We start from the raw sequence: 24,523 nt of genomic DNA, 5'->3' as shown, positions 1-24,523 counted from the left end.
CATGTACATGTAGTTTGTGCCTTCAAATTAGAATGCTGAAGTTCTACAGGTGTATAAAACAAAAAAGTGAGCAATGTAGAATTAATCAGAGATGTAATCACACTTATTCTATTTTGACAAATATTTACTTGTAGACTTTTATTGTACATTATAGACAAAACTTATTAAGTTTGTGCCATTTATCACAGTATGAAGAGAGTTCTACCTTTCTATGTGTACTAGACGATCAAGTATACTCCTGTAACCTTGGCAACCCATACTATTGTTCTCACCTCCGAAGGGTCACATAGATGCCCCTTAGAGATCATGTGCATAGAGCATGAGGCCCCGAAACCAACTTTCCATATCTAAAAGTTTTCTCTCTCCAAGTTAACATAAATTGCCACCCTGAGATGATTCGCTGAGAACATCAAACATGAGGCCCTGAAACCAGCTCAATATTAATAATGATATTCCGCTTTTATATAGCGCTTTATACATCTACAATGGCTCTAAGCGCTTTACAGATATACTATTACCCCGATCATTGGATTCAGTGCTCTCCTGTACACACTGTGTGCACAATCTCCACTCCCTGGGGACCATTCTAGCCACTGATATCACTGTATTTTGATTACTTGATTCCTCTCCTTCATGTCACAAGATTTTCCCTATTGAGATAAGTAGCAAAATGAGACCCTGAACCTCCTACAAATGTTTATCAATTTCCTATCTACACTTTTTTTTTCTTCCAGGTCACAGAATTTGCCCCACTGAGATCACTAGCAGAGAACATGAAACAGGAGGCCCTGAAACCAGCATTCCCCATCACTCTCCTACTAGATTTCTCTGTTCAGATCACCGATGCAATGAGATATCTTCACATGTCAAACATCATTCACAGAGACCTGGCTGCAAGGAATATCCTGCTCTTTGTCGATGATGAGGTAAATTCAGAGTAGGGCCCCTTTTAATTATAACTTTTTTTATAGCAATAGTCACAGTCATTGGAATAAATGCATACAGTCAATCAATTGCAATGTATCCTAGTACTTAACATGTATATCAGTAACATTCTAATTTGTGCTCTCCATCCTATGTTCCAAAGATTGCAAGTTTTAAAGTACAGCTTGCTTGGAGTTCCTGTAGCCATTCATTACTCCTTGAACCTGCAGAAAGTGGAATACCAATGATGCTGCTTTGATCATACTGATTGCAGGGCCCTCAGGAGGAACTGAATTGATACTGATGAGGCTACCCTGGTTAAATAAGACATATTATTATTATTATTATCTTAGCTGAATAGTGGAACAAAGAAGCAGAGGGCGAATTCCAGTTTGTACGACTGACACTCCAGCAACAATCGCTCCCTGGTTAATATCCTATATGATTAATAAATCCTGAATGTTAACCCTCGTCGAGACAACTTACCGAAGCCTAAATCCTAAATGTAAACCTAAAGTTAACACACTTGAACCATAAACCTTACCCTATATCCATTGACCAAAATGAAGTGTGAGGCGACTGTCTCAAGAGCATATGCCAGAGCACCAAATTTGATTATTGAATGATGCCTGCATGTATATTGTGTAACTCATTAATGAGCCGACTTGTCTCTCTTTTTTCAGGGTAACAAGAAAGCCAAGATCAGTGACTTTGGTCTATCAAGAAGGTTATTACTAGGAGAGAACTATCGCAGCGAAATGAGACCAAACCTCAAGCTACCTCTAGCATGGTAAAGTGTCTTCAGTGCACGATTTAGGCACAGTTCATAAAAATGAGTTGTATGGAATCATCTAGATTCATCAAAAGGCAGTTCTTAATCACAGCATTTGGCTCCTTCTGGAGAAATAAAGAACCCCTATCTGCTTTTTGAATAATCTTTGTTGGATGCTCTCTCTTTGCACAATTACAATTGACAGAAGTATATGAGTTTTAAAGAGCTTAAGCATACATTTTGTCATTCCGACTCTGTTCTTTGGAGATCAGTTCTTCAAGCCATTCTTTTATCATCTTTTCATTCGTGTCCTTGAATTGAATTCAATTAATTCACCACTGTCAAAAAGACATAAAAAATCACAATTACAATGAAATATCTCTTACAAATATAGTCAAAACTGTCAAAAGTTCATCTTCTATATCTATTTTTATATTTGTACATCCTACATGTATTTATTGAATACAGTCGTAGTAGATAATATTACTTTTATCAAATTACCTCTAATGAGTACTCTCTTGTTTCCACTTCATTGTTGTGTTTTTTAGGATGCCTGTAGAATCCCTGACCAAACTCACATTCACCAAGGCCAGTGATGTCTGGAGCTTTGGAGTCACCATGTGGGAAATGTTCTCCTATGGAAGGAAACCTTTTGCACATTTATCAGGAGAAGAGGTAATTACTAGTAGCATGAAGTGTTCATGAAGGTCATGGGGTCAAAGGTTGGAGTGGGTCATCATCTGGGAAATGTTCTCATATGGAAGGAAACTATGGGCAACATTATTTCTGGAAGAGGTACATATTGTATTTAAAAAGAAGAGTTTGTAAGGGTCTTAAGGTCATGGGGCAAAGGTTGGAGGTGGGCACCATGTGCAAATGTTCTCATGTGGCAGAAGACTATGGATAGTATTATTGGCATATTAAGGGAAGGTCAGAGGGGTTGTAGGGTCATAGGTCAGACTGGAGTCATCATGGAGGAGTCTTTCTATGCATGATGTTCTGGTACAGTTTTATTAAATGATCAATGAAAGTGTGCCTTGTTTGTGCACTTGGAAAAAAAATCCTCAGCTCTGGATATCAGTGAATAACAACCACTTAATCTGTGTTGAAAGGAGGATCAGCATAGCGCCCTCTAGTGGGGGAATATGACAAGGCAAAAAGTTGTGTTTAGCGAATCAATGTGATTACGTTGAGATATAATGTACAGTGGGATTGAAGATCATTAGAGCCAGCTCTTACTGTACTATGGAGAGTTACATGTAGGTTGTAGGTTATTGGTATTTAGGACATTTCCTAGTATGGTAGTAATAACATGGATAATTATGTACTGTATCTCAAGATATACAAGAAAAGATGGAGGAGAAAGAGTGACAGGAGTAAAATATATAGGCCTATAAGAACATCATAGAGAATTTTGAAAGAGAGACAATTACAGAGACAGATAGACACTAAGAAAGAGAAAACAATAATGACAGAGAGAGAGAGAGAGAGAGAGAGAGAAAAGGGGAAAATACAGATTTATACATATTCAGGGAAGAGTAGAATGTTCCAAAGTGAAAATTCAAGGAAATTACCTTCTTGAAATGAAGAATAAATAGAGCGGAGCCATTGTGCTAGAGGTACAATTTTCCTCTCAGAGTTATGCTATATGTCAAGCACAAACACAAAACAGGTGTGGTACGTGTATGCATGCAGAGGTAGAGATTGCTGAGCAATGTAATTGATATCATAATCACTATAGCTTTCAAATTTTATTAGGAGACTTGGGCATTTAAATCTGGTGTGATTGGGTTATATCGAGCTTGGGCGGAGTCCATTTAAACTAGGTTATGAGGAAAGGAGTACTGCTTTGCATTCCAAGTGAGCGGCAGATAAGGAAAAAAATCTTGGCATGTAGTGATCCTTCACTGAAATGTATGATCCTGGTTGGATACATGTATGGTGAAAAGTTGAAGTAGAGATTGCCCAGTGCTAGTGATCTTTGCCTTGTACTGATAGTATTACATGTGGTATTTTATTTGGGCTAGCTTCAAGGCTAAACCAGGCACCCCTCAAGAAAATGAGCTCCACTGTTAAAGCTTGTGTAGGCTAACTTGCCCTTTTACTCAGTCTGGTATTAAGGGAGATGAGAAAGGATAGTCAACAGCTACTTTAATCATTCAGAGATAAGTTAAATTGAAGTGTCATATAAGTAAGGCTAGATACATGTATTGTTATTCGTTATTCAGGATATCATACAACTGTGCATGTATGTACTTTTATATTGCATGTAACTTTCCACTTATACCTATCCTTCATTTTCTGCCAGGAATTCTTTGCCTAAATATGTGTACATTCAGTTAATTCAGAAGCTTGATTATTAGTTTATATGAGTGAAGTAGGGCATATTTACATTCTAAAGATTGCCTCTGCCCTGCTTGTATCTGTAAATCATCTGCCTAAGCTTAAACCCCTTCCTCGGGTAAGTAACCTTTTGCTGTTAGTATACTGGTCTGGAAGTGGTCAAACGTGTCATTCTATTTATACAGCATTACATGGTAAAAGTTCAGGGACCTCATTGACCCTCTCCAGTTTCCTGGTACCTTGACAGGCGTAAATTGATGTTGGACAATCCAAGGCAGGCGTTCAGGTTCATTTGTCGGGTTAGAGCAGGAGCTGAGCATTGATCAGAGCAAAGACTTGTGCAGTATTTAACCCTTACTGTACTGGGCTATTTTGAGCACCCACTGACTGGGGGGGGGGCCTGGGAGGCCCCCCCCCCTATGATCTCGGCCGTCGATTGTCCGATGAACACGAAAATTTGCATGTTTGTAGATATTTACGTAAGGAACAAGATGGTATAATTAGTTTTTTCCGAATATGCAAATTTTTGTCGTTAGCCTAATTAATTATGCAAAATACGCTAATTTTATGCATTTTACCGAAAACGTGTCAAACTCCACTTTTTGAAAGTTAAAACTCATTATTCATATGAAACTTCTTTTCTAACACAAAAAAGTTATTTTAATGTAATTAATAATGATAATTTATGCAAATTTTGATGCGATTTTCATTTTTTTTTTTTTTTTTTTATGACATGCGCATATTAATTGTTATGTAACGCCTTACAGGTATATCCGATTTTGACGAAAATGGTATCAAAATGTGCGTAAGACTTCAGGGAAAAAAGTCATGAAACGACAATTCAAAATTCCAAGCGGTTGCGGCGCAATCTCCGAAAATGTCGAGGGGGGGGCCTCCCAGGCCCCCCCCCCCCCCCAGTACAGTAAGGGTTAAATGCTAGAACTCTGGATAGATATAAACATAGCAGTACAGTAATCTACTGTTGCAGTTACACTGTACATTTGCCTCTCTTGGTATTAGCCTTTTCTTTTGGCAACTCCCTGTTGTGATCTCATAAATCCTCATAGTTATGTATCCAAGCTTCTATTTTATTATCCCAATACCTTTTATTGATTTCTTAACAATTTGCTTTTAATAAACTAATCTTCTGCTCCCCCCCCCCCCCCCTTTGGGGGTTGTTGCTTAGAGCCAGAAAGTTTTAAACTCGTCAGTTCACACCACCAGTGCCTTTCTTTGCCTCAGTTTGCCTAGGTCCAGCCCAATTATGTAAAGACTGTTCAGTTTCTTGTGAGATGAGATGTATGCAGGAAGCTACTTGTATTTTTACCTTCCTGAAATAGAAATGGCTGACACCACATCCTAAAGAAGGTTTTCATGCCTAGTTAAACTTTTTAAGAAGAAGGATAAACTTAAGAAGAGTATTCTTAAAACATTAATTGTAGTAACTGTTCATAAATCCAGTGTCACGTCTGGTGTTAATGGCCTGTCTACCATACAAGTCTAGCATTGACCACCATACCTTTGTGGGTGTGAAATCTCAATTAACAACAATCCTGTCTGTCTCCTCCCTGTCACTGTCATTTCCTTTACAACCAACGACATCTCACTCAACAAGCCAAGTCCACATAATGCACTTTTGCTGGTTCTATCTTCTTCCCAATTATCACAACTCACTGTGCAAACCAAGACCACACAGCACACTATGCCTGCATTCGCCTTGGTCCTATATCTCACTTCTAGAACATGGAAACTTTCTTCTTCCAAACTACATCTTTCCATACAAATCTTGTCCACACAGGATACGATAGCTGCATTCACATTACAGAGGGTTTCCAGTTGTCATGGAAATCTGGATAACTTGGAAAACATGTTTTAAAAAATTCCAGTCGGAAAAAGTCAGAGAATTAGAGAAAAGCGATCAAATCAGGGAAAGTAAGGAAATTTCATCCACCCCCCCCCCCCCCACAAAAGCAGTTATTCTATATTTTGTTTCATGTCAAAACCATGCATGCATTGGATGATTGCCTGTGGCATAATGTGTAAAGTGCACCCTTAAATGGTCCTGGAATATAGAAACTCCATCATGGAAAAATCAGTGAGTTTAGTCTTAATGAAATGCTGGGAACCTTGTTACAGATAAATTTAAGAAGGTTAAACTAACCGTCTAAAACTTGATTTTGGGGAGATGTTTCGTGCTGAAAGATCTTTCTTTTCAACATCATATCCTTCTCTCTCTATTCTGTTTTGATATTGCAGGAATATTTTATTGTATATGAAATTAATGATTCAAATTCCAGAGAATTTTCTTATAGGATATATGTTGTGAACACCAAGCAAGCTATTCTAGCAGGAATGCATGTTTTGCCCTTTGGAATCTTCCAGACATTTTCACAGGTCCGGCCTATACAGGAATCACGGTCTAACTCCAGAGTTGTAACTATTCTCTCATCTCTGAGTGCGGATGCTGCTTGTAGCTCTGTCATGTATTTATAGCCAGTCTACCAAATGCAACTCAAGAAGTCTCGAGAATGAGGTCACACCTTCTGAAAAAACAAAGAACTATTTTCTGTCTTCCAACTGGCCCTGTTTCCAACCCCCTATTGGGCTCACACTCAATTAAAAACATCCTTACCTCTACATCTCTTTCTATTGTGTGACCTACATCTCTCCATCTTGCAGACAATCTTTGTTGGTTGTTTAAACCCTGAGGATCCAAGGTGAACATCAGTCATGGAGGGAAAAGATGGTAGCTATTCCCGTTTATACGCATTTAGAAGTCATGTAAATAAACATGAAGGATATGATTTTGTTGGGTACAAACGCTCTCATTACTATTCCTATTTTTTTTCCCCTTCATGGTACTGTACTGTTTATGTACGTAGATGTAGCTAAGAAAGTTCTGCAAATGTTTCCATCAGAAACTGAGACTAAAAGAAAGTTGGGGGCTAAGGCTGTTTTTCACATTTAAAAATCGTTTCCATAAATAAACATTATTGATATGGGCTCATTTGATACACGATTGCTCTATCTTCATATTTCCCTTTATTCTAATTTTAGAGTATTTTTTTTTATTTTTAATAAAAGCTAAAATTATATACTTATGGAAACTACATTACTTCAGATATTTTGAATCTGGATCAGAACATATGGTTCCAATTTTAAACTATGATAAACAGGAATATTTCCGTCAAAATATACTTAGAAGGATTACTTTAGCAATTATCATCCTATCGCACATATATAATCTGACACATTAGCCCACAGGTTAACACAACATATTTATCTTGTCCGAGACCATTAATCAGTTCCTTTAGCCGAGCATTAAGATCTCACAAATTGGCAACAATCTCCAGATGCCTACTGACATGTTACGAATACGCCTATGGATATTACTTCTCGATTGATGTCAATAGTTGTTTTTTTGCTGATTAGTGAATTTCCACTACTTTTTGGTCAAGAACTGATGTTTTTAATGAAGAGATAAATTGTTTCAAAGTTTTCTCTCAAGTGGAGAGTCTATCACAAGATATTAATTGATTGAACGAAACCTTCAAGTGTTGATGTTTGGAATTTAAAGGACTATTGGAAAAAACAAATATAATTTGAAGTGGGTTTTGAAAAGTGACTTCCAGAAGTTGTTAAATTAATGGTATAATTTATTATGATGGAGATGAGTTTTATGTCAAGTTTATCTACTAGGTATTAAAGCGTTTTGAAAAAGGAAATGAAATGAATTAACTTTCTCTGATTAATTGTAAAGAGAGTATCGTATGGATAGTTTGAAAGGATAATTGATGATGATCATGATCATGAGAGCATGAAACAAAACAAGAGGGAAAGCTACATTTAAGAGGCATTAATTAACAGGATTGAAAGTAAAAAATCTTCTTGTATCGTTTATCTTTGAAATCTTGCTATAACCAAAGAACTTAAAACTGAAACATTTGAACAATACAAATTATATTTTTATAAAAAAGTATTGGAAGAAGTAAGCTGGAATGGAAAAGATATTTAAACAGGCAAGAATTTATATTAAAATAGACTGAAATGTTTTCCTTGGATAAAACAAAAACAAAAAAAGGTAAATAAAAGATCACATAGAGATAGAAATGATAATGAAAACGGTGAATTAGCGGAGGTGTGAAAGCATTTGTTCACATAAAACATAATAAAGTGGAACAGCAACAACAGCTATAACAAATCAAACTCATAATCTATCACCCCAGACTGTCTTACACATATAATCCTTCTCAAAGCTGCTACTCTTATTTGGACTTCCTGCCTCCCACATCAAGAGGGAGCTCTCCGTCCATATCATGTCGTTCGTCTTCCGGCCAGCGATGACAAGAGGAAGGAAATACAGAGCATCTACCATAGGCTCAGCTTCCTGTTTTTGTATACTCGCAATCTTCTGACGGTCATATCATATGGAGCGACCACAGCCCCATGGTGGTAGTCTATAGAATCGGAGGAATGAATAGCTGAAAATAGAGATGAAAACAGAAAGAATAGACTTGAAATTGAAGGCATCTGGCCGTGTGTTTTCCTATTTGACAGGACAGCAGGAGGGTTCAAAATAGAAAGGTTGATAAGACTCGCAAGTGCATCAATTAATATTGCATTCAATTGTTGTCTATTTAGACATATTTCTTGTTTAATATCAAGAGGTCAACAGCCTTAGGGGTCCAAGGAGGGCAAATGATCTCTACATGCTTAATTTCAAAGTATATAACAGCAACAAATGAGTCTTAATGAAATTTTAAAGAATATTTAAATCAATTATTTTGCCATTAAAGGAGGTACCTTAAACTATGATTTCTTGACAAAGGTTGTAAGGCGACATTTAGATTTATAGAGGAACTGTTCACCCATTCATCACACCGGCTACCAAACCAACTTCAATTCAACTTGGCAAAATAGGGTAATGTTTTTTTTTCTTTTTCTTTTTTTTTTTTTTAGGGGGGGGGGTTCTGCTTGATGTTTGTCTAGTGATGTAAGTATTTGATGTACACTGATTAAATGTGTTGTGGAAAATCAATCTGTGTAATAATGATCAAGCATTAGGAAAAGAAATATACATCAACGATTAATACATTGATCTACCCATACATGTAGGTCCATGATCTACCTCGGTAAAAGAATAACTATCCAGTTATTTGTTTAGAGACAAATAATTACTTTGAATGTAGTTATTTGTTATCATCCTGCTGTCTTTCATGCTGTAACCATACCAACAGGAGGATTTACTAGTCGTGAGACTTGCGGTCAATCTAAATTGACCATATGTCTATTCCTTGGTTCCTCTACTGACCGATACAGGAAATTGCTGGACAGCTGGGTGGAAGGCACATGTCACATTAGGGTGGGCAGAGGATTAAAAAAAGGAAGGGATTTTTTTATTTTTATACCATCTCTATGTAGTTCTTGGAAATTTAAAAGGGGGGAGGGATATAAAAACGTAGGGGCTCTTCAGAAGGCATCGTGAAAGAGGAACTTCTTGGGTATTTTTAAAGTTTGTAATTTGTTTACATGTCATGGTTAAAAGCAAGATTGAATTGGAATATGTAGGAAGCAAATGTGCTCGAAATTTTAAGGAAATTGACATGACAATTTTTAAAGAAATGTTATTTGGAAATTAAATTTTTTAATTTTTATAAGTGTGATAGAAAACAAGATGAGAACAATCTTATGGAGAAAGTCAATGAAAAGACGATGTATCTTGACTTGACATGATAGTCTAAACAATATTTGGTCTTACAATTGCGAAAGTAGAATAAGATTCTGAATCTGAAAATGGAGCACCCCAAAGGTTTTATCTTGCCAAGATATCATTAGAAATAGAACAATTAATTCCCACTTGAATTTCATTTTTGAGAGAAAAAAATGATATTCCTCACTCATGTGGGACAATAAACTGTCAAAAATTGAGCTGAAGAGATTGCAATTATGAGTTTCAAGAGCGAGAGGTTCATGTAGTCATGCCCCAATGGATATGAAATTTGCTATTTTTACCTTTAGAGGAATGATTTCAAATCCATGACACTACTTTTGAAGTGGAGTTCACAGATAGAAAGGTAAAGAGGTTTTGGAAGGGGGTGGGGGTTCAGAGAGAGATAGAGACAGAATTGTAAGAGATAGAGGCAGAATTGAGCCAGATAGAAGCAGAATTGAGAGAGATATTGAGAGAGAGAGGGAGGGAGGGAGGGAGGGAGAGAGAGAGAGAGAGAGAGAGAGAGAGAGAGAGAGAGAGAGAGAGAGAGAGAGAGAGAGAGAGAGAAGAGCGGTTCAGAAAATGGCAACATCAGGTAGCCTCAACAATATAATGAGAACACAGTAACAGGAGTAGTGATGGATATGTCCATGTAGTATGAGATAGCAAGAAATCAATGAGCCATAGATACAAGCTGTAGTTATGAGGGAAAGGAATACTTTTTAGAAGAAAACTTAATGTTGGATATGACCTTGAGTTTTTGAAAGTCATGGAATTCCATCAGGATATAGTGTCTGTTCAGAGCCAGAAGGGTGTTAACTCTGTTTTAAAGAATGAGAATAATGTCCTTCTGGTTTCAAACAGACAATCTAAAGAAACACACCATTGTTCTGGTACATTTACTTCTTCTACATCTTCCTTTCTACTTTTTACTTGGACAATGTAAATTAAATCCCATTTCCTAACGTCAATTTCTAACCTGCTGTTTTGGACAGATTGTGACAATAACTTTCTTCTTCCTGAAAGGTGCAGGCTTCATGAAATGAAGATTAACACACTGTGGGTTGATGTGTGCAAAGGGGGCAAATTGCTAACTAAAATTACTACTGCTACAATACTTTTTGTTTCAAATGATTTTACAACTTCTACAATATACTTTTGTACTTCGTACCCCTTTACTTTATCAACATTCTAATTTGTAATGTCTGAATACTGACTATTGTTTTGGACAGATTGTTACAATAACATTCCTTTGTACATGTAAGTAATACCAAGATTAGCATGGTAAGCATACACATTAAATCATTGAGTGATGTATTCCAAGATACATTTTCTGCTATGTTTCCCTTCTGCATTCAATGAATGACATTCTGAAACGATAGTAAGCTGATCTTCATCATAGTTCTTCGTTTTGCTCTGCCTACTCTGAACAGTCACAGAACCCATTGCCCGGACTACATGAAAATAAGATCTGGCAATTAAAGATATGATCTGAGGGTCAGAACCTAATTAGACTTAACAGATGAGTCGAGGCTCAAGTTCTTGTGGTGATTTTAAGAGGCAGTTTAAAGCTACATGTCTTCTTGGAGGTGTCTTAATAGAGGAGCCTCAACCAAATGCCTTAGCACACTTAAAATTGTGTTTAATAAGAACCAGGAGGCAATTAGCTTCTGTCATTTTGTTTAGAAGTTTGCCCTTGTAGCTCTTGACAGATGATTTTTTATCTTCTTTTTTACTGCCCTTTCTAGGCTAGTGCTTTTGAGAAGATATTAGGCCTATATCAGACCTGCCAACCAGTACGATTTTGTCGTATTTAGTACGATTTTTAGAAGCAAATACGACAGTACGATTTTCCTTAATAAAATACGATTTTCAAAAAAAAAAAAAAAAAAAAACGATTTTTTTTTTTTTTTTTTTTTTTTTTTTTTTAATTTTTTTAATTTTTTTATTTATTTATTTATTTTTAATTTTATTTTTTTTTAAATTAATATTTTGTGTCTGCGTCCGTCATTTTCAATGGCAAAATGTCCATTCTGTCCTGTAAATTATCCTACAAGCATCTCACATCGGCAATTCGGGGATGTTCATTGGTTCATCGAACACACCAGTCATGACGAAATCATGCATATTCGACCAATGATCGATAAAAAAAAAATTCTTCCTGTAGGTAGAAACTGTAAGAGGCATTAATCCGCGTAACAATCCGTGTTTATTTTCAAGAATACAACTTTTGTCAGTAAAATACAACTTTTGGGACTAAAGAATACAGTTTTTGAACTCCAGAGGTTGGCAGGTCTGCTATATTCTGGGATTGTTTGCTTATGTTTTAATGTGGTGTTTCATTTATCTGTAATGATGGAAAAAGAAAGGGCAAGCTTGAAGGTTAGAAAGCAGGGGACCTGCAGCTAGAAGTCTAAATCTGAGGGACTTACAGTTTTTCTGGGTTTAACCTCCCCGTCCCCCTCCTTTTTTTTGGGGGGGGGGGTCAAATTTCTGTTCTCTTCATTTTCAATTACTGAACTAATAATATATAATAAAGCTCGATATAGTATCACCATTAATATTTAGGAACATACATGCATACGGTAGTCATTGTCAAAGAATGGTCAATACAGTTTCTCAAAATGTCAATCTCTAATCTGCATGTCCATTATGGCCCTTGTAACAGGCACACAAAGAATGGATGATGAAGGCCTCTTGTACACTGTCACCATCTTAGCACGTGATCTGCTGTTCTCATAGCCCTACCTGTACTACACATTGGGCCAGTGCACCATCTCCTGAAATCCTTCCTGAAACAAAATGAAAGAAAGTACTTCAGACAGAGTGACTTTGTCCTGAACTTTCAGTCCTCCTGTTATCTTGCAATACTTGATGAATGTGTACTTTCCATTTTCCCTCAGGGTCTATTTCACCAGAATTCACACTTACAGTTTCCGTCTCAGCTACATTAATTCCCCCTTTCAGTTTTAATACACCTACCCAGACTGCTACATGATGTAGATCGTTAGATACTATCGCTGTGAAACCAAAAGCTTTCAAGAATTTTTAAACATGGCTGTTTCTGCAACCAGAAACATGCCCATTGCTAAAATTCAGTGTGGAGAATCATTTATGTCTGTGGCAACCAACTTTGGCAAATCAGGACCTTTTGGAAAATTCTCAAAAATTCTTGCACACAGAATTTTGTTGTGTTATATTTACAGTATAATTTGAAATCAGAGTAGTGACATTTGATTATGCATGTATCAAAGTGGAAATAAGAAAGATTGTATGTGCTATTTGGGTGATCTCATATTTGCTACAGCGACAATTGCATGCTTTGCCTATATTTGCATCAGAAATGTAGGATTAGGGTTGCAATTTGACTTTAGGGAATTTTTAGTGTTCAGATGAGGGTTAAGGTTAGGTTTAGTGTAGGGTCCAACGTTGAAGTACGGTAAGTTTGGTTAGTGTAGGAATTTTCACAGGAACACTGTCTTGTAACTCATGTTTGTCATGGTATGGATTCACTCACATGCTGCATTGGAAGGTGTGCATCACATGATATGAAATCAAATCTTTACTTCACCCGTAACATGGCTGAAATTGAATCTCCTTGACCTGAATATATCCCTTAATCATGTAACACACTACTCCCTGTCTAAGGAGTCTAAGAAGAGTCAAAAATAGGAGGTAAATCTGTCATGTTGGGGAGGTAAAATATCATTCAGTAACTTCACAAAATTGGAATTGCATGTAGAGAAGTGTTGAATACCTAGTTGGAATGATTCATATAGTTTCCCCTAAGGCTAATTTTCTTTTCTTGTGCAGGACTCTGTCAGCTTCTTCTGTTTGTTTCTGATTAAAGGTAGTGTGTCCCTTTTGCAGACAACATCAAAATCTGTAGAACTTTGCAGGAGTTATGAATATGTCACGTACATGTATGTCCTATCTATGAAATTTAAACGTTAGCAGTGTCCTAGTATTCAAAGTATGCAAGGAAACCCATTTACTTTCTAGACGTATTTTCCCATAAAAAGACTTTTTAAGCCCTGTTGTTTTTAGGGAAGTTCAATCTATTTGTAAAGGACACCTTTTAAACAGAAATAGACATCTTCAAATTGGCCACAGTAGACAGATTGCTAATCTTCACACTCTTGTTCTCAAATTTCCAAGGGAATTATTAAATAGTTTCTATAGCAAGACTTTATTGAACAGACAAGGTAACTTTGGAGGATCTCTTTTTCTTTGAAAGGTTGTTAAACTTTCGCTCTGGAATAGTATTCACGTTGGTTCCTGCAGGTCCAATGATTCCATTTAGAGAGAAAGGAAACAAAAATCTAAATGTTACCTCATAGGAAAAAAGGATTATGAATAAACCAGGATGGCCTCTCTAGGGTAGTTTTAATTCAACATTGTTCCTGATGTAACAAATAGACCTCTACACACCTGTGTTGGTCTATGACAGCTCCATGATGATGACGATGGAGGGGAGGGGGAGGGGTGCTGCTGGGGAAGGGTAATGACATGTGACGGGAGGTGGGGGGGGGGTGTAGACAATGATGATAGACCAGGCACTCCGGGCAGACGAGTTCAGGTAAAATGAGTTCACATGTGGTTAAACTGAGGTTTCTGATCGTGACGTGCAGGTAATTGATGGAGACATGAGTTACGTGTCCAACCAACAGTTGGAGGAAATGAAAACAAAACTACATTATATTTGATGTTTTGTAATTGTTTATGCTTGCTGCCTTTCACTCATTAACCACTCATCACTTTCATTCCTGATGTGTTAATACAAGGATAATCTACCCAGTTCCTAAAGTCATTGGTTAATGATAACCAGTCACATTTTGGTATTGTTATCAATTCACTTAATGTATTAGATAATTGATTCCTATTAAATCAAACTTTGATTACACAAACAACTAATTAAGTTTTATACTAAGTGAACAATGCGAAATATATATCTAGCATTAATGATTAGTGTCAATCAAATTTTGATAACCTTCTATTCTTGTCATATTTTGACAACATAATATACTAATGGCCATGAGAGACATTGTTCATATGTGACTGCCATGTAATGATCAAAAAAGGAAGAAGGTGGTTAAAGAATAGTTGAACAGTTGTTAATTACTGCCTATACACGTAGCACTGATGCAGTGAAAGGATCAGTTATGGATTAATTAAAGTGAGCTTTAGTGTGGTACATTATCATGTGATATTAATAGATTATCTTCAGAAGATGTCACTAGAAAGAGTAGTGAAACAGAGAGGGAAGGTAGAGAAGTAAGAGAGAAAGGCCAGTCAGACACATTTTTTTTTTTTTTTTTTTTTTTTTTGAGGGGGGGGGGGAGGGATAATAGAAAGAAAATATGGTAAGAGAGAGAGAGTATAGAAGTGCTTTAAAAAGAGACAGACATGGAGATGAAAGACAGACTAGATGGAGAGGATGGAGTGGATAAGGGATATACACAGTGATATAGAAAGGAATAGACGGATTGAAAGAGGGTGATAAATGCATGTACACTGTACAGAGAGAATGAGTGATAGAGAGATAGAGATAGATGAAGAGATGACGAGGAAGAGACAAACAGAGAATAAGTGAAAGAAAGAAATTAAGAGAGAGAAAAGGACACAGACAAACAGACAGACAAACAGAAACATAGTCAGAGTGAGTGAAAGTGAAAGAAAGTGAGAGAGATAGTGTGTCTTGAAGAAGACCAGCTGCAGTCATTTACTATTCAGAAGTGTAGGAAGTTAACATTAACGCCTGGCTTAATTGCCAATCTGTTCCAATTTATGAAGGCTAGTAACATAGATACTTAGGGAATATAATACACAGTGTGGAGACTCTCCTAGAGGGAAAGCCTACTTTGGTGAGTAGTTTTTAAAATATCTTAATAATTGGATTGTGTAGTTTAGAAATTGATTTGTCTTCATACCATTTACCCTCGTAATGTGCATCGTGTGTCACTGGAGATGTTATTTGAATTCTATTGGTTTATACAAGATAATTAAATGTTTGACTGGCATATTTTACTCCTTACATGTTTTCGAATTTCAAAGTTTGAGGACATGTTTTTTGTTTTTTCAATTAAATTTGTTCAATTAATTGTGGATGTCTAACATTTATTAAAGAAAGGGGGCGTTATGGTTTAATGTTTCAAAAGGACAATTAGAAGAATATTTGTAAATGGATGTCTGATGTTTGTCGAAAGTGAAATAAGAGAATATCTAAAGCAAGAATACATGTCGGAACAAGCATACCTCTAGAAAGAGGTAGAAAATCAAACCAAATAAAAGGAACACATGAAAACATTAAGAAGCGGGAAACAAGACAAAAGGAAGGGAGAAAGAAAAAGAAGGTCATCCTGATTGTTATGATATCACCTCATAGATTGATTATTCATATTTGATGTGTTGATTTAAAAATAGGGGGGGGGGGAGGGTATTACTCATTTAAACAATGGCCTTGTATCATATGATACTTGTGAAGGTGACAATGATTAGTGTTTCACTTTACCGTATCTATTTAAAACTGACAATTGTTGAAATATGACACCAGTTGTGAGTTATCAATATCAGTGAGGGAGTCCTGCCACAGCACGCTCATAGTAGGTGATAATGATGTCACTATAGTCCATGTCTATTGTACGTGACGGTCCATTTGGCTCGTAAGCCATCCAGCATTTCCTGTATTAATACCTGATAGACTCAAGCAATAATAGTGCCCTTTGAGGAGTGAAAGAGGTGTTCATATGATGATTAATTTTAGTAGCTACCATTTTATCATTACATTTTACTTCCCCGGTTCCCCCCCCCCCCCTTAAAAAAATTATATTTGTTAGTACAGTATTAACATCAATATCTATGTCATGAGTATTTAGGTATAGAGAGCTATACCATTCCTAATCTTTGTTTGTTGTTAAATAGTTCCTTTTCTTTGTCATTTGAGAATTACTTCTTTGGGTTTACTTGGCTGTAGAGATGTAAGCTGTAGCTTATAATGGTACATGGAATATATTTCTGTATCTATGTAGTTTGAGTTTTAACCATTTTTGAATAAAACTGTTTTTAATTGAATTGACTCTGAATAACTGTAATTTTGATTTTGTAACGTAACATAGCGTAACATTCTGTTATTTTGTACTGAATAATATTGTGTATTCGTGGTGCTGTCGTCCCGGCTTTTATTTTGTGTAAGGACATTGCTTCACTTAATGGCTGCTGTGACTACAGCACCACAGCGCCTTGAATCAATGTATTAGGCACGTTGTAAATGTGATCTATTGTTATTATTATTATAAAGAGGTTAACATTCATGGAAATATATTTGGTTATATTATACATCAATGGCTGCTATAAATACACCTTTTAGCATGTTGTTGCTATCAAACATAAATGTCACATCCATAATATCTGCATTTTTCAAGTACATGTCAAAACACTTGCCAAGCATCAATCAGTCAATTAATGAAAGCATTGTTTATCAATTTTTGGTCCTGATAAATTTAAATTGCTATAAACATATTTATTGCTGATTAAGCCTGAGCTTCTATAAATACTGAAATTTTAGACAGTTTTTACCCCAAACCTGTTTTAGGTAGTACATATTCTGGCTTAGAACATATTTTACAAAGGTGATTATTGAAATACTTCAATGTACCCTGTAGTCACGGAACGATGAGCATTATTTGAGGACTACAGCATACTGTAAGATTCATCTCTGTCAATAAGTTTTGATTTTGTCTTTTGTTTATCCCTTCCATATGTTTTGATGTTGTCTTTGTATTTTTTATTTCACAGATCCTAAAAACGATAGACAAGCCCAGGTTGGAGCGGTTAGAGAGACCAGAAGCCTGTCCGCTGAAGATCTATGAGCTTATGTTAAGGTGCTGGACTCACGAGCCAGAAAGCAGAATGTCATTCGCTGAACTCCACGAGGAACTGCCAAAAGTAAGGAGTTGTACAAGAAAGGGGCGATTTAAACACACTTTTGAAAATAGTTATCTTCTTTGCCATTGTAGAGGGTCAGACACAACATGGTACATGTACATATTAGCGGTAATCAGAACTGCAATGGGCATCAAGATACATGTATCCACAGTTAAATCGTGCCTCCTAACTCACCTACATATGTATGAATAGATTGTCATGTACATACTGAGTTCAAGATTCAAGATTCAAGATAATTTATTGTCATGTAAAAAAATACATAAAGAGAGTTCATTGAGAGAGACTGCAGCTTTTAATTTTTTTGTTTTAATCATAGAATTTTTCATCTCTGGTGAATCATCATCATCATCGTGGTCACCGTCATAATCGTCATCATGATAATCATCATCATAATCATCATAATAATCATCATTGTAATCATTATCATAAAAATTATCATTGTAATCATTATCATCATCGCCACTGTCATTGTTCCTGTCATCATCATCATCATCACCATCATTAATTCATCATTATTATCATCATTTCTTCATCTTCCTCATCATATTATATCCACCATTAAAAATAAGCACACATGAAGTCACAAGGTTTTCCATTTCCCTGCTCGACATCTACCACACTGTTTTGATATCCCGGTTATTTTAAATGTTAACATATTGTTTATTTATAACTTGCTTTATTTCTGCAGGCAAGACCAATGCAAGTGAAAACCCTTGTCAACTACGTAGCATTACATCCTGAAGAGCTGACCTTCAGAGCAGAGGACATCCTCTCGGTAGTCGAAGCAAAGTAAGTCATGTCGGGTTTTAAAAAAAGATTTAAATTCAATTGTCCTTTCTGTATATTGCGAATTATCCACCTTACTTGCAGATTTACATCCAGGTGATCCTAAGCTACAGAGGAGAAGACATCCTTTCAGTATTAAATCAAAGTCATGTCAGGGGGATTTACTAATATTTGTTTCTGTTCTTACTGTATATTGAAAATATTATTATTAAAAAAAAAAAAATTAATTGCTTTTGTGAACCCATCTTCTACTCCCAAGTGATCTACATGTCGAGTAGAAAGTTACCTTGTTGATAAAAAATAATGCAATACACCAGTTTACGGTTACATCAATGCGCATGCGCAGACATGGGCGCCATTTTAATTGACTTTGAAACAAAGCCAATGACCTGAGGTGAGTGGTATTTATGCGTAAATTAAGATTGCGCCCATGCAAATGATTATGTGCGCGCACAACGCAGCGCAGGCAGTGATGTCAACATGATTTGCGTAGGCGCAATCTTAATTTACGCATAAACGACTGACCTCTAGGTCATTGGCTTTGTTTACTCACCAATTAAAATGGCGCCCCTAACCGTAAACTGGTGTATTGTATTTTGCTGCTACAATAGCTGTCATTAATATTTTTATAGTTGCAATAAATCAGTTTCACAATCACATGAATTATACTTGATTTATGGAACTAAATATACAGAAGTCTGGAAAAAATACTCAATTGAAAAAGGTTAATTTGTTAAGGTTTTACCAATGAAAGAGATTAGTCACATATTTTTAGAATGTCCTCATCCATGTAAACATCCTCCCGATACAGTACCATTTTACTCATCCTGTTATATATATCTTTCTAGAAACGTATCATATCCTTTCTTGTTTGCAGCCGCCCATCCGGGTAGCAAACTCCTACCTTTAGAGGAAGTATTATCTGTTAGCCAGGTATCCTGGTTGTCCTTAAATTACATCCATATTTGAAAAATTATTCTACATGTAGGGCATTGCTTAAAAATTGTTAATTAAATTTCTTAAACAAATCAACTTCTAGAGATTTATCTGGAACCATATAAACTTAAGTGTAAGTTTTAAAGTAAATCCTGCATAATGCATATATGATCAGACTGTTTTTTCTTCTTCATGCAGAGCCTAAACTGACAAATTACAGGAAAAAAACAAATTATACTAATTGGTGAATAGCCATGATAATACAACTTTGTTTTGTTATTGCTTAATGTAGACCAATGCTGTGATCTTTAAGCTGGCTATATTCTTCACTTAATACATGCAGCTCATTTATGTGTAACTTTGAATTAATTCAAATATTTAATCTTGTTTGATTACCGTTGATTGTAAGCTAGTTATTTCCTTTTCTTCACCATTTCACATTTATGTAAACCAGCCTGGGATTTAGAAACACCAATACAACCTTGTAGTGTTATTGTGAATAACACAATAATGCTTTAATCTTTAAACTTGTTGTTTTCTTCAAAGCATCATATCCTTCTTGTGATATCACATCTATGTAACGCTTGGTAAATTTTCTTTTAAAGATATCATTGCCGTACCACATCCTGTTTTTATTATGTATTTCTTTTTTAAATATCAAGCTTTGGTCGTCTTGTATTTCCACTCCTTTGAGTGGTAGGAGGGTTAGGAAGTCTTATCTTCCATGAGAAAGGAAATAGATTAGGGAAAAAAGTGCATTCTGCCAAAAAAGCAAAAAGCAGTATGGACGGAAGATATCGCTTCAGCTGCATCTAGAGTTGCATAGTGATCAAGTATTGTAGTAGGTGATAGATCCATCTAGAAGTACAAATTAGAGTCATTCCAGGGTGTAGATATCAGGTTCAGTTGCCATATTACAGTGTCAAGTTTCATTCTCAAAAAACACTCTTAACTGGCTCAAAATTACTGCGATGAGATAAAAAAACGACTTGTTCGCTTCTTGTTTTGGTACCTTGTATAACACAGAGAGAAGCAAGAAAGTTGAGGGGCCATTTCGCATATCACCTCCAATTCTTGTCCATTGTCACGTAAAAAAGTTTCATGTTGCCGCGATTGTTTGGTTGTTGATGAGGCGCTTACAACGTTGTGTGTGAACAAGACTTGAGGAGTGGAGTCTTTCAAGGTTTGTAACATGAACAGATCTCCTACTGATATCCAATCCAGGACATAGGAACTAGATTAAGGCTTGCATTGCTGGTCCAAGCTTGCATGTAAGTTAGCTGCCAGGTTAGGGTGGGATCTTAAAAGCTCCACATGCAGCCACCCGTCCATCCGTCCGTCTGTCTCTCTGTCAAACTGTTCTGGTAATCTCCAAGAGATTTTAGTGGGTGGGGAGACTTTACGTGATCTGATCTAGTTCGGGGAAGAAAATCAAAAAGAATTGAGCTGATTGCCTGGAATGGTTTTGTTGAGGATTTTCAAGCTTTGGTGCAAGACTGATTTCAAGAAGCGTTAACGAAGGCAGCTGTTTCTGTAGTCTCTGGGCGAGAGTGATAAGATTGTTGCTGTGTCTTCAAAAGACTGTAAGTACTTGTATTAAAGTGGGAGTTGTCTCTTTGATCAATCTACATGTATCTAGCTAGAGTAAACTTTAGAAGTCACTGCAGAGGTGTGCTGCTTCATATAGCTTTAGCTAAATTGCTACAAACTTTTGAGAAAGGTTGGTTACCTTTTTTTCCCCGGGAATAATCTGTGTCTTGTTAGCAGAGCCTGAATTATGATTGAGGTTTTGCACTGATCACAGGTTGTGCAGAGTGTCTGGAAGCAATTAGTTGGATTGTTCAACAACACCACGTGAGAGACCAAAGTCAAACTCATTACAAAAAAAAATCACCAACCAGTACACACCAAGGCTGAAGACTGATTTTGGAAGTTTATGTGGTTTTTGTTAAAGGTACTTAATGAATCACATGCTGTATCGGTCTCTTTATAGGTTTCTATTTGTTTTGAAATGATGCCTTGATTGGATAGGTCAGCTTTAGGATGTAATTTTGTTACGGATCGATGTAACAGCCTACTAGCCCTGGTCATTGTACTTAAATGACTACTTCCTCCAATTGTAGTTTGACCGCCTTCCAGTTACTTTGGTCAGCGGAATGAAGCTGTGCTTCAGTTGTATAGTTGCTGTCATATTGGCATTTTTACGGTAGTCGAGTGTTGCTCTCAGACCATCACACGTCCTCTTAAAGACATTGTCCTTCTGGAGACATTGAGGACTGTGTCTTCTTGAGTCAATTGTCTCTTAGAAGAAGTTGGGATTATCTTGAGTGTCCTGTTGATTCGGTGATTGTTCATTACCAGAGCATGAAGCAGTGCATATAAATAGTCCATTGTCACTTTATAAGATTGGATACTTTGAAAGTCGCAGGGAAGCGTCAACTAGTCAGTTCTAAAGCAAGAAATAGTGCACTAAGTTTATGTGTATGATACTATGACCGCTTACGTTTGAGGATGTTTCCTTGATAAAACAAAAGTGATCTAATCTAATGATTGAATGGACAACACTGAAACTTGATTCTATCCGAAGTTCATGGTTTATAGCAAGGATCTTGGCTTTATCCGAGAGTATCGCAGCCTTCTATTTGGGCGAATCCTGCCATCGAACACAAGGGCATCAAACTGGGTTGTGAAATTAGTGTTTTATCAACAGGCCTTCTGTTTTGACTTCGTCTGTGATCGGAGCACTTGCATCGATTCAGCTATTCTTGGAGAGAAAGGAGTGACACGATTATTTAACTTGATTATTAACCTGGATTATTCACGATGTACGAGATCAATGCAAATAGGTAAGGAAGAAAACCTCATGTCATCAACCATTTTGTTCTTTCGTGATTAAGCAGATTACACACAGGAGTAAGTTGAAGACAGGTCATTAAATTTCTCATCCTTTTCTTTCACCATGCATCAACTTCTTGAGACAGACTTTGAATCGTAGATCTGTAGAGAGTTTTAAGGCGTGTACAATGTTGATAGCAGGGTGGAGGACTAGCTCTGTAGCATTATTGAGATTGTACACTAACTGACCTCAAGTGCATAATCCATCGACTTTTGAAGATTACTTGTAGATTCGGTCACACAAAGCTTCAAGGTTACTTTCTCATAGCTTGTTCATGTGACAGAGGAAACGAACGTCATTGTTTTATTGTGCTGGTCTGAGGCTGTATACTCTACTGTTAGAACTTGGATTTATATTTTGAAATTGTACAGATATTACTTTGATGCCATATGTTTTCTTTGTGGTGAGTAGTCTTAAATATAATGTTTTGTGGACTTGGAAGTACAGCAAAAGAAGTTACTACTTTGTTTATAAGGTGTCACTTGAATCTGCTATTAGAAGGGCAATCCCACAGTTGGGTACACATTTTTTTTTTACAAGTGCTGTATAGAATTTTTCTTTTTCGTTTTTTGTTTGTTATATTCTTCTTCTTTTTTGGTGTGAGACTAAATTAATTGTGTCTGAATTGTTAATGGTTGATGTTTAATTCAAGTGGCATGCTGAGAATACAGGTTTATGCTTGTAGACAGGTAACCAGTGGATGTACAACTTGAAGTCTTATCTGAACAACTTGGTTAATGTAGAAGATTAATCCCTTATAAAGGCCACTGGTGTTGCTGCTTGCTTTTGAACCCTAGACCTTCCACTTACAAGACCACAAGACCATTGTTCCACCACTGAGCCATCATGCCTTCCATAAAGCGGAATATTTTCCATCGGATGTGAGGATGTTATGAAGGAAGGAAGTTAGGAAGGAGAAAGTGGTTTTTAAAACCATCGGATACCAGGCCACTGTTTATAACAGGATGAAAGGAATCAATATATCATGTAATCAGAGCCAGAAGGTCTGAAGTGATATGATAATGATAATAATAATCTGGATTTAAATAGCACTTACTGGTATTACAGAATACTGCTCAAAGCGCTGTACAGACATTATTACCCTGGTCATCGGATTCATTGATGCACAATGTGCACCATCTCCACTCCCTGAGGAGTATTCCTATCATATGGTCACTGTGAGAGCATAGGCGATTACTATTACTAACACAAATGCTTTCGCCATCCTACCAGGTCCCCATTTCTCTCTTGGGTATTGAGTGGAAAATGTAGATGAATGCCTTGCAAAAGGACATTAGTACCATGTCTGGAATCGAACCCATGACCTTTGAATTTCAAGTCAAGTGCTTCAAACACTCGACTACGACACTTCTGTTTATCTTTTTGAAGACTTAACGTCCTTCTGCCTGTCAACGGTTGTGTGGTATAACTATTGTCATCTAGTCAGCCGTGAATAACATTCATGTGAGGACGGAACTTGCTACATCCGAAACCACAGCACAGCCGCTTGCCTTCCATGTTCTGCAAGACGTTGACTCACACTGCCAATTTTACCCCAAGACGTGATGGTGTCACGGTGCAAAGATATCTTGAGTTGATGTTGCTCTTGAGTTTGGTAATGACTGAATGGTGTTATATTTGGACTGCACTTGACTGGAAGGGTAGTGGTTATTGAGTGGTGCCATTCTTAGATTTTTCACACACCTGTCTGTCTCGCCTGTCTGTCTGTCTCACCTGTCTGTCTGTCTCAACTGTTTTGCGTGTCTCTGGCCTGCCTGACTTGGACTTCAATAGAGTATATGTTTTTTTTTTTTTTTTTACTACGTTTTGAAGCAGAACTAGAACCAGGCTTGAAGACTGTACATGTATGTATGAAAGATGGATGGAGTACTTTTCTCTCAATTCTCTCATTTGTGTGATTCATTGTGATGCAATGTACAAGGTCACATCAAGTAACGATTTCTAACTATTAAGTATTCACAAGGCTTAACATTTGCATCTGCCACAGGTGGTGGAGGCTAAATTTGTTAATTTACTTTTATTTTGCCCTTATAAATGTGTTTCCCATGAAATATTGAATTTAATGAGTTTCCCGCATACTGAGAATTAAAAAAGAAATTATTGCCTTTTATATCATATTCATTTGTTGCATATAATTATAAAAATGTAACTGTCATTTGAATGCAGTTTCCTGTTGAAATATATTAAAAAT

General features: G+C 36.5%; 1 protein-coding gene across 8 annotated transcripts in view; it reads left to right on the top strand.

Moving 5' to 3' along the window:
- Window positions 1-24,523, top strand: part of LOC587777 — a 132,835-nt gene that overhangs the window by 69,177 nt on the left and 39,135 nt on the right. For all 8 annotated transcript variants that reach the window (XM_030987257.1, XM_030987256.1, XM_030987255.1 and 5 more), the window contains 5 exons: window positions 735-926; window positions 1,608-1,714; window positions 2,245-2,371; window positions 17,544-17,693; window positions 18,382-18,482. In XM_030987257.1, the coding sequence (XP_030843117.1) occupies window positions 735-926; window positions 1,608-1,714; window positions 2,245-2,371; window positions 17,544-17,693; window positions 18,382-18,482 (677 nt within the window). The remainder of the gene's footprint in view (window positions 1-734; window positions 927-1,607; window positions 1,715-2,244; window positions 2,372-17,543; window positions 17,694-18,381; window positions 18,483-24,523) is intronic.

The sequence above is a fragment of the Strongylocentrotus purpuratus genome, unplaced genomic scaffold, assembly GCF_000002235.5.
Source record: "Strongylocentrotus purpuratus isolate Spur 01 unplaced genomic scaffold, Spur_5.0 spur5_scaffold_16, whole genome shotgun sequence".
Classification (NCBI taxonomy): Eukaryota; Metazoa; Echinodermata; class Echinoidea; order Camarodonta; family Strongylocentrotidae; genus Strongylocentrotus; species Strongylocentrotus purpuratus.
Note: the sequence above shows the minus strand (reverse complement) of the source record. Positions and strands in the feature narration are given on the sequence as shown.